This window comes from Hibiscus syriacus, unplaced genomic scaffold (assembly GCF_006381635.1).
Source record: "Hibiscus syriacus cultivar Baekdansim isolate YM2019G1 unplaced genomic scaffold, ASM638163v2 tig00019690_pilon, whole genome shotgun sequence".
Lineage (NCBI taxonomy): Eukaryota > Viridiplantae > Streptophyta > Magnoliopsida > Malvales > Malvaceae > Hibiscus > Hibiscus syriacus.
The window spans coordinates 64,869-75,440 of NW_024062475.1; the positions used below are offsets into that span (position 1 = coordinate 64,869).

Consider the following 10,572-nt stretch of genomic DNA (forward strand, 5'->3'; position numbering starts at 1 on the left):
AACTTGTTTAAAAATTCTGGGGTAAACTACTCACTTGAGCACTTAACTATTTAGTCTTCTACTTTTGTCACCGATCTTTCAATTTTGTCAATCACACCACTTAACTATTTAATTTGTTCAATCATACCATTAACCGTTAATATTTGACGGAAATGTTGACATTTAAAAGAATTGATATATTTTTATATTTAGTTCTTAATATTTATATATTATTTCAATTTAATCATTATTTAAATTTAATTTAATAATTTTTTATTTAATCGGGTGGTGACCAATCAAATTTAAATTTAATTTAATAATTTTTATTTAATCGGGTGGTGACACGATTGGATAGAAAATAAAGAGGACGAAATTCGCTCTTGGATGAAATTGAACATGAGCCAAATGGATGGATAGCAACACCCCAACCACTGCACCAAACTTCTCAAATGGTTTATTATTTACAACAAATTGTATTTATCCTTTTAAAGATGGATAATGGTAAAAGAAAATAAAAGTAAAAGTAAATTAGAATTAATTTTTTTAATATTTGATTCAATTTAAAATATTAATAAATTAATTACTGTTGATTATAAAAAATATTTAAAAATATTTATTATTAATTGATTTTAAATTGATGATTAAATTTTACTACAAATTAAATTGCTTAAAACCGTGTTTGGTTTAATATCAAGATTCTGTTCTTTTAGGAAAAGTTTATTAATGTTTAGGAATTTATTTAATTCTGAACTGTCATTAAAAGCTAATAATAAAAAAAAAACAAATTAAGTGATCCTTACAATTTATTTATATTTTAAATATAATACCCTTTGTTTTGAATAATTTTATTTTTATTTGATGTTAGCTATAATACTTTATATGATTCTTTAAAAAAATTAATTGTATAAAGATCGAGAAATTAATAATAAAAATTAAATATACAAATAAAAAAATATTTGATTCAAATATTTTTTAATATTTTTATAATCAGCAATAATTAATTTATTTTTACTTCTATTTTCTTTTACCATTATCAAACTTAAAAAGGATAAATGCAATTTGTTGTTAGTATTAAACCATTGGAGATGGTTGGTGCAATAGCTGGGTGTTGTTATCCATCCATTTTGTCCCAGGCTCAATTCTGCTCAAGAGCAAATTTCATCCCTTTATTTTTCTATTCAATCGGATGATGACACATGTTACCTCTTGATTAGATAGAAAATTTATTTAAATAAATAAATTTAAATTAATAAAAAAATCCTCGATCATGTACTAACACGTGTCATGCTCCTGTGCTGACACATGTTAAATCTTAATTGAATGATTAATTTATTAAATTAAATATAAATTATGACCAAATTAGAGAATATATAAATATTAAAAACTAAATGTAAAGTTATATCAATTCATTTAACTGTCACATCATTATTTTCATTAAATATTAACAACTAATGGTCTAATTAAACAAATTAAATAGTTAAATGGTATGATTGATAAAATTGGAGAACGGTGGCAAAAGTAAAAGGACTAAATAATTAAGTGGTCAACTAAGTAGTTTACCCAAAATTCTTAACAAAAACAACTTGGTAAACAGAGCATTGGTGATGAAATGTGCATTTAACAGAGTGCATGGGACAGTCACCATATTTACAAAAACCGCAATGGCGTTTAGCTACTCTAAACAATTCTGTTGGCCTATACTGCACATAGAGGGGAGGGAAAAAACACCGAATGCATCCCTAAAGCTAGCCTGCCATGGCATCCATAATCCAGGGCTCCAACTGTTAGTTTTTTTTCATAATTTGAACCATCAAACATCTGTATCGTACAGAAATCTAGTAGCTGCCATTCAAAAACAGACACTCGATCTTGACCACATCAAACAAAACAGGAGCTTGTTTAAACAAAACTATCACCTCAGGTTATAGTGTAATTCACTCCTCTGATGGAAACATGGTGAAGAGCCACTTTGGAATTTAGAATTCATGTTATGTTCCATAATCACGGTCAACTTGAGATCTCGTTTAAGGATGCCATGGGGATTTGGTATATTCAACTGTCATATTAGTAAATATATTACCTTTCAGATATATCAGACTGTGTTGCAGTTGATGTTTATCTGATCAGGAATGTTAGTAATGGCAACCTTGGAACCTGCGGAGACAATCTCTGTGGACATGCGCATGCACTGCTGCAATTTTTCATTTATGGAAGCTTCATTGCAATCTGTATGGGAACTTACATCGATTGGAGCCGAAACTTCACTGCAAGTATCCATCTTGTCACCCTGTTGGGAAGGACTACATGTACTGACATTGGATGCGGCATTATAATGGCCATTTGCAGCTTGTTGAGCACTTCGGGGAGATGATGGAGAAGTTTGGTTGGTGACTCTTCGGAAGTAGCTTGGCAAATTTTTGCTTCTTCCGACTGAAGGACTGCCTTGTCAAAACAAGAAACACATTCTACCATCATCTCTAATTTTGAACTCTCATGGTGCTTCGAGTCATTTGCATCCTCAGATATCATAACTGTACCATCAAAACCATTAGTAACAATTTCCTTACCAGAATCCGACACATGAACTGCCACTTCATTGTCGGCCTGGGCAATATTAAGGTTCCGTTTAACAAAACTTTCATCAGGTGCTGGAATGCAAAATGAAGAAACAGTGCCAGCCTCGGGAAGATTGATAGTATCAGCCATTAAATCAGAAGTATATTTCAAGGTATCATCAGGAAGTGGCATTGTAGATTCAACAGCAGCGGGTTCATTTCTATCATCTGTTTCAGGTGCAGGACTCTCGGCAGAGACATTCAAATCAAACATAACCGTGCACTTCTCTCCAGATTTATAGCACGCCTCACCCGTCATCTGCTCCTCCGCAACATGCGTCTGCAAAGGTTTCTGTAACATGTCTACACCGGGAAAGGCCAGCATATTCATGTTCCTCATCTTTGGCTTGCATGCAGTTTCTAGTGGTTTGAAACCAAAGACAGAAGTCCATGTTTCACTCAGTTCTGGGACGGCAGGTATGACTAATTTCTCAACATTCAGAGAGCCGAGGGCCTGAAAAACAGGGAAATAGAAAAAGGAACATAAAAAATGAAATTCACTTGAAATATATTAATTACAATTAGAAGAGCCTAATTTCATATCACTGTCACTCTATTACTCTTTTCAGGCATACTTACAAATATTTGACTAAAACACCCGTCACCTATGAATTTTCCTGTATCTCTAGGTTGAAGGGAAAAAGTTATATCATATCTGGTCATAATGTATACTCTTTTGATAAAAAAAGAATATATTTATTAAGTACTACATAAATGATAGAACATGTAAATGTCAAAGTTCGTAAAAATGAAATCAATACTCCAGGTATACAATACAAAATGCAAATATAAAAAGAAACAAAGAGAACAATGAGTCAGACGTACAGATTCAATTGCACAAAGAAGCCGGCGACACATCCCTTGACGCCTGTAGATATACCGTGTCCCAATGAAAGGCATCTCAGCTAACAGGTTTCCATGGATCCTGTCAGTCCAATAATTAAATAATTGTAATTATTAGGATTAAACCAAACAAGTGCAAAATTTAGGCGAATGGGTAGGTTCATTAGTTTATGATCAACAATATCAAATATTACAAGGTAGCATTTGGAAACTTGGATTATAAATTTGGAATCAGGCTTAAATGATGGTGTGGATTGAGTGAATACCTAGAAAACTACCATTCATTATTATTTCTCAAATCCATGGATTTGTTAGATACTTATTTAGTAGTGAATTTGAAATTCCTAGTATATTTTTGGATTTTATATCCATTTTTTATAGTTTTTCAACTATATATATTATTGAATCTTTTCTTAACTACTTCATAATGTATGCATTTCATTCTTGCTATTTACATAGCAAATGGAATCCAATGGAGCACAAAGGTTTGTATGAGTATGAAACAAACAGCAATTTGTTAAATCCTCAGTATCAATATATTTACATATTAGTAGACTAGATGCTATTTGGAAGGGGAGCTAACGGAACAAAATAGTTTAAAATGTAAATGTCTAGAAACTATCAGCAGAGGAACAAAAGAAGGTGATCAAGAGCACTTACAAGGATGAGTCGGCATGGCAAGATATCCATCTCATATTACAACTCTTAAAATGTAAAGACATTATTTCTACATCCGATCCTATAATTTGCAATGACCTAAAAACAAAAGGATTACCTGATGGATGCTGCAGAGATAATCTCATCCCCCCTTTCTAGAATTGCAGTGTAAAAACCACTGTAGTTTAGCCTAGTGAAGTTTGACCTGAGAACAAAGGAGATAATAATTTACCTGAAACAAAAATGTCTTGGTCTTATTCAGTTTCAAAAGCAGAGCAACTATAATTGTGAAGAAAAATCAAATCACTTCACCATAAAGAAGGCACTAGGTTGTCTCCCAAATATTCACATAGCAACAATAGTACCACTCAACCACAAAAAGAATGACACATGCCAATCTTTTAAAATGGAAGCCTTCAAAAAATTCATATTGTTATAGTAACTATTATAATGTACGTCATATTAAGCCATCACTATATGTGTTGCCTGTCTCGATTGTTTTTATCGACACATTTAGAACTGTTTGCTATCATCTAAACTTTAAATTAGGGCTAGGGAAACAATTATTCAAGCCTATAGTTTTATCTCCTAAATCTGCAGACCTAGGGCAACATTAGCATTGCAAAAAAGTTCTCTAAGCACTTAAGCAGAAAGGTAACAGTCATTCAACAACTTATGCTTCCTCGGACATACTAAACTTTAAATTAGGGCTATTGAAGGACGCAGTTCTGCTCACATCTTTGTTGCCAAAACCCAAAAAGGAACAAAAAAGAAGACATTCGTACAGCACCTAGCTAAAAAAAACCATACTTCTCAAATTATAGTTAGAAGGAAAAACATACCAAAAATTATAGACAATATTATGAATCAGATTGATCCCACTTCTGTGGTCAACAAGAGGCAAAAAGCACTCATCCATCACAGTTAATGCAACAGCTAGCTTTGAATTTGATTCAACCTTCTGATATGCTTCATTGAGACAAACATCTGAACTGATATCAAAGCGCTGAACAAGGGTCCATGAGAAGCCTTCTGGAAGTTCATGTTTAACCCCAAAGCTTCTGAAGTCTCTCAAACAGCTAGACAAAACAAAGGACTTCAAAATCAAATTCAAAACATGAAAAATAGCAATCCCCCCCTTCCCTGTTTCAAAAGGGTGAGGTATTAATGGATTCTACACATTCAAAGTCAGAGCATAACATGTCTGCAAATGAGTAGCTCTCAAAGAGAGTCAGAGATCGGTTGAATGCACACAACAGGATGGGGCTTCCTTCCTGTTCTTGCTAAACATAATGCACAAGATGGGATAAATTTAGTGTCTAAACTCAATAACAGAAACATCTCTAGTAGATAAAGAATCTTAAAAAGAAATAGAGACAACCCTTAAATTTGAAAAAGTGAGAACCACAATAATTTCATACCAGCAGGCAAACTTAACTAACAGTAAAAAATAGCAATTAAAACTATATTTGCAAATCTAGCAAACTACAAATTCCCCATGGCACAATTATATCAATTGCAAACCAAAATTATACCTCTTTGCATCTCCTCCCGCAAAAGAATGCACTACTTGAATCATCATCAAAAGCGTCAGTTGGCTGAATACATGGTTCATGATCTACCCAAAAATTCCTTCAGAAATGAATGGCATATAATAGCAAGAACGGTAATAATGGCACCAAAGTTAAAATAAAGGTCAAGGGGAATCAACAATCAACATAAACAGAACAGCTTGGAACTTAACAAAGGCATACATTTTTCTTCACATAAATGGCATGTTAGAACTGAAAGAACTGCATCATCATCTTTGCTCCTATGATGTGCATTTCCAACCATCCCACAATATTTGCATGTACAGTGCACACAGTTCCAGTTTCCTGAAGGGAATGCCTGTGGCAAAGAAAAGAAAAACAGAAGCGTAGATTAAGCACGATCAAGACTTTAATTTTCCCTGAAACTAAAATTTACTTCTACATGTAACTCCCAAAGAGAGAAAAAATAGAAATAGAGTTCTCGGATGCAGGTTTCCTTCTGGCTACTTCTCACAAATGATTTGCATTGAAGTAACTTCCACAAAGAAACTCCTTTCCAAAAGCCTCCAACAAAGATTTCCGAGCCTAAGTTTCAATCTATGCTTGTTGATCTAAATTGCTCTCACTGTTTGATCTTAGTGAATAGTCTTAACATGAATATACAAACGGGTATTCTTACACAACCAATTCCATTGATCAAATAGATTTCATTGTCTGGTAAAGTAAAAAAAAAAAATTAAGCATTTTCTCAGATTTTTCATGTGTTCTAGTACTGAAAAATTGTTTTTAAGAAAATAAAAGTTGGTAAAGGGAGCTAGATCCCATATGCATGTACTAAAGGCATATGGCAACAAGTACTTACTTCTATATCCAAGCAACTTTGATGGAATGTTGATGGGCAACTATCACAACATATCAAATCACCACCATCCCCACAAATACCACAGGTATCATCATTTGGGTCTTCACCACCAAAAAAAATGGAGGCCCTTACGATCAGATGTTGTTGTTTGTTCCATGCATCTAATAAGCATTGCAACAGGGGAACTCCTGTTTCTAAACATATATTCTGCAAAGGTGATGGCATTGCTCCTCGCATGAGTTTCAAACTCTGCAATGGTGAAGACATCACTACAACAGTTGCATTGAATGCCATCCCTAGTTATCTTACCAGACATACTCTCACGAGTACGCATTCTTTTTTGGATCAAATAATCTACCTTCCCATCCTGTGGAACAGTGCCTGAATCAATCATCCAAGAAAGCAGTGTTCGTTCCTTCATAGCACATAACTACCACTATCAGATTCAGCTCCATCCATAGAGTTGCGGACCAACAAAGCATATCGCTTTCTCTTTGTGTCTGCTGTAGCTTACGGTTCCTGCTTGATACTTGTATTCCTCTTTGCAATGTAACATCAGAATTTATCTCTTCATGAAGTGAAAGCTTCCCTTTTGGGACCTTCTGTTTTTTCTTTTTGGCATTGTCCTCCCATTTCCTTCTTCGTTTATTCATTTTCTTTTTCACCTGTCCATCATCCTCTGTATCATCATCCTCCCCTTTTGGCTTCTTTTTCCGACCCTTTTCTTTTTAATTATTCTTTTTAGGATGCTAAGTTCTTCTTCAGGAATCGGAGTAAATAAGAAACCATTTGGACAAACCTTCGAGTCACCATTCTCATAATTCTTTTTAAGCCTCCTGTAGGCCAACGTAACTGACCAGTGAGTCTTCCTTCAGGATTAACATACACTGCATCATTGTACTCTTTCTTATTCCGGGGCCTGTAATCAATTGTCCAACCTGCTGCCTTAAGCATATTCACTATTCGATCTCTCAAGCTTGTTTTACTTCTGATTTTCTCAGTTCCCCTTCATCTCCGGCTTTCTTTAGTCCCTTTTCATTGTCTCCCACCGTAAAACCTTAGATCTTAACATTAGTGAAGCCTTGCTCTCATTCTTCCATATAACCAAATCTATCCTTATTAGCAGACCTCTTTAGATTTGATTCTTTCCCAATCAGTAACTTCTCTGCATATGAAGTATTAGCAGGCATATTAAACTTTAAACTCCCCCTCAACTTCTTTCTGCTCTTTTTAGCCCAACCAACTTTTTCTCCCATCTATAATCCTTCCTTCAAACCCTTACTACCACCCTGAAGCTTTGCTGGTCTTCCACGCTTATGGATCACACCTTCCTTTACATTGCTTTTACATTGATCAATCCCTTCATTTCCAATTCAACTCGTTTATTTGGTAACCCATCACTGACATGCACTTTAGGTGGCCTCCCACGATGATGCATGACCTTCTTCCTTGACTCACAATCAAGGTGATCGATCTCTCCCATTTCGGTATCAACAGCTTTCTTTTCGACCCCATCATTGAGATGCATCTTGGGTGGTGACTCATGCTTGCGGTTTGCCTCCTTCCTTGTCTCGACTTCAGAGTGATAACTCTCTCCTGCTTTTACCTCATCCACTTCCTTCTCAACCTTCTGAGTCCTCTGTCTTGTCATTGGCCTGCATGCCCACAGTTATTATTTGACTTCTTAATGCCACTACGATCAGACTGATCACTCCCTTCTGCTTCCACATTAATTTCTTTCTTCTCAAACCACTATTCTCCTGCACTTTCCGTGGTCTACCACGGTTACCCTTAGACTCCTTAGTTGTATCCTCAACAGAGCAATTACTCTCCCCTGCTTCTATAATAAATTCTTTCTTTACAGCTGTCGTTGCCCAGTACCTTGGGTGGTCTTCCACGCTTGCTCTTCTTCCTCACTTTACCACCCGGGCAATCATTCTCTCCTACATGCTTCTCAAGTGTCTTCCTCTCAAACCCTTTCTTCCCTTGAAACTTGGGTGGTCTCCCACGCTTACCCTTAGATCCCTTAGTTGTACCCTCATCAAAACAATCACTCTCCCCTGCTTCTATAATAAATCCTTTCTTTACAGACCCATCATTGGTCAGTACCTTGGGTGGTCTTCCACGCTTGCGCTTGAGCTTCTTCCTCACTTTACCACTCGGACAATCATTTTCTCCTGCATTGCGTTCGATCTTCTTCTCAAACCCCTTCTTCCCTTGAAGCTTGGTGGTCTCCCACGCTTACGCTTTTCCGTAATACCCACCTTTCTCTGCTCCTTCACTTCACCATGAGACTGATCATTCCCTCCTCAACCACCACAGTTGGTTTTGTCTCAAAACCATTGTCATCTTCAGTTTTATCGACCCCACTCCCAATCTTATCACCTTCAATCACACTCCCAGTTTTCACTACAGACATTGATCGTAAAACCCTGACAGAAACTGGACTTTACCTTCTAAGCCTTTCTCTTTGACTTTTCTCTTCACACTAACTTCTTTACTATCTACATTATCCTCCACCAATCCCCCTTTTTCCCTATCATCTTCACCAACTTTCGGATACCCACATGACCATCTTCCCACATTCTTTAATCTCCTCTTCTTTCTCAAATTCAACCTCTTTCAAAGTGCACCCTAACGGATCATTATTTAAACCAAGAACCGGTTGCTTCACACCATCCCCCTTTTTCCTCAATGTCTTGCCTTGGCAAAACCTCACTTTCATCAGATTTCAATTGCAAACAGCTAGATCCTAGGCCCTCCTCCATCTCTTACAAAACCCTAGATTCAAGAAGGCACCTTTTTTACTTCGCTCAGAAAATCATCACACCGTGTCACATCAACGAAAAACAGTAGACAAGGCCCATTGGGTTTCATATTGACAACAGAAAAAATTTTAACTGCCCAAACTACTCTAAAGGAACTCGCAAAACTCTAAAACCAAGAGCCCGGAATAAAAAGACCAGAAATCATTGGAAAGTAAAATTATTAAATAGAAAGTGCAAAATAATCGCATGGGAACAGGCGGAAAGTGATCACATATCTTACACTAATGCAGCAGATTGAAACGGGATCCTATCGTGCCACGGCGTCGTATACGGAGATAGAGAGCTGAAGGCCACTCCAGTGGCGTTTCAAACAACTTCGGGGGATTATTAAGTGGGGGAGGTGGAGAAAGGGATAGATTTGGGATTTTACAGGCTCCCTACTGTTGGGGTTTGCTTTTTAGTTTTAGTACGGCTTATTAGAGTGGATGGTTACATAGCCGCAACAAAACCACGGTGTTTCATGGGTAAGATTGTCTTTTCACACTGTGCCTTCATTTTCGTTTTCATTTTCCCTCCATGTTTGCACACGATTACCCTCTCTCCTCGATTGAAAATCAAAAGTTGCCGTGTTTAATCCCAACAACCAATCAATCAATAAAAATAATCCAAGTTTCTTCCCTCTAATACTTGGTCTCTATGCTGTATACTGATTTAAAATCCCAGAATTAAATTTTATATTTTTTTATAGAAGACAATTAAGTTATATGTGTTAACAGATAATTATTTTTTTTAAAATGGAAACTAATTTAAAATCTACTCCTATTGGATCAGGTCGAATCAAAATCCGTTAAATTCGGGTTAAATTACCGTACCTAAACCCCGATCCTTTAAAGAGAAATACTCGTTGATTTCATAATTATTTTAAGTAAAATAAATTCTAATCACTGACCCAACCGTAGAGAGGCAAATTAATATTTTCATGGCCTTGGACAATTAATTGTGTTGCAATCCGTTGAGAGGCAAATTTTGCTGCTGACCATTTAGCTAAGCTATCGTTCCACCAAGCTCTTCCCTGATGTGCTTATGATCAGCCGCCATGTTCTCTAGCTAGCATTCTGCAGCGGGATCTAAATGGCCCCCTCACATTCGTTTGAATGTCTGATTCTTCGGCCAATGCCTCATTTCTACTCGGAAAAAAAAATTCTAATTACAGTAATATAACAAAAGTAAGATTTTTTTTTCTTTGAACACGAAAGAAAATTGTATTTTTTTTAAGTTGATTGTATCACGTCTCTAAACAGTTGCCTTTATTTTAA

General features: G+C 35.9%; 2 protein-coding genes and 1 pseudogene across 2 annotated transcripts in view; all 3 read right to left on the reverse strand.

The window, feature by feature from the left end:
* Positions 1-6,938, reverse strand: part of LOC120209695 — an 18,371-nt gene extending 11,433 nt beyond the window's left edge. Inside the window, exon 1 of the mRNA XM_039208631.1 lies at positions 6,926-6,938. The gene's annotated coding sequence lies outside the window, so the exon portion shown is untranslated. The remainder of the gene's footprint in view (positions 1-6,925) is intronic.
* Positions 1,577-6,908, reverse strand: LOC120209691 (annotated as a pseudogene).
* A 269-nt stretch (positions 6,939-7,207) lies between the features above and the next one.
* LOC120209700 lies at positions 7,208-9,256 on the reverse strand. Its single transcript, XM_039208635.1, has 5 exons — positions 9,151-9,256; positions 8,942-9,040; positions 8,776-8,897; positions 8,525-8,720; positions 7,208-8,298 (listed from the first exon to the last, which is right to left on the reverse strand). The coding sequence occupies exons 1-5, from the start codon at positions 9,254-9,256 to the stop codon at positions 8,111-8,113; spliced, it is 711 nt and encodes a 236-aa protein (XP_039064566.1). The 3' UTR covers positions 7,208-8,110.
* Between the last annotated feature and the right edge of the window lie 1,316 nt (positions 9,257-10,572).

Excerpts from the sequence above, each read along its gene's own strand:
- LOC120209700 (XM_039208635.1), bottom strand. The coding sequence starts at position 9,256 with ATGGAGGAGGGCCTAGGATCTAGCTGTTTGCAATTGAAATCTGATGAA. Across the intron at positions 8,898-8,941 it reads CAAAGAGAAAGGCTTAGAAG|TGAAAACTGGGAGTGTGATT; the intron begins GTAAAGTCCAGT and ends CAATGTCTGTAG. Across the intron at positions 8,299-8,524 it reads GAGTGATTGTTTTGATGAGG|ATACAACTAAGGAGTCTAAG; the intron begins GTACAACTAAGG and ends GCTCTGTTGAGG.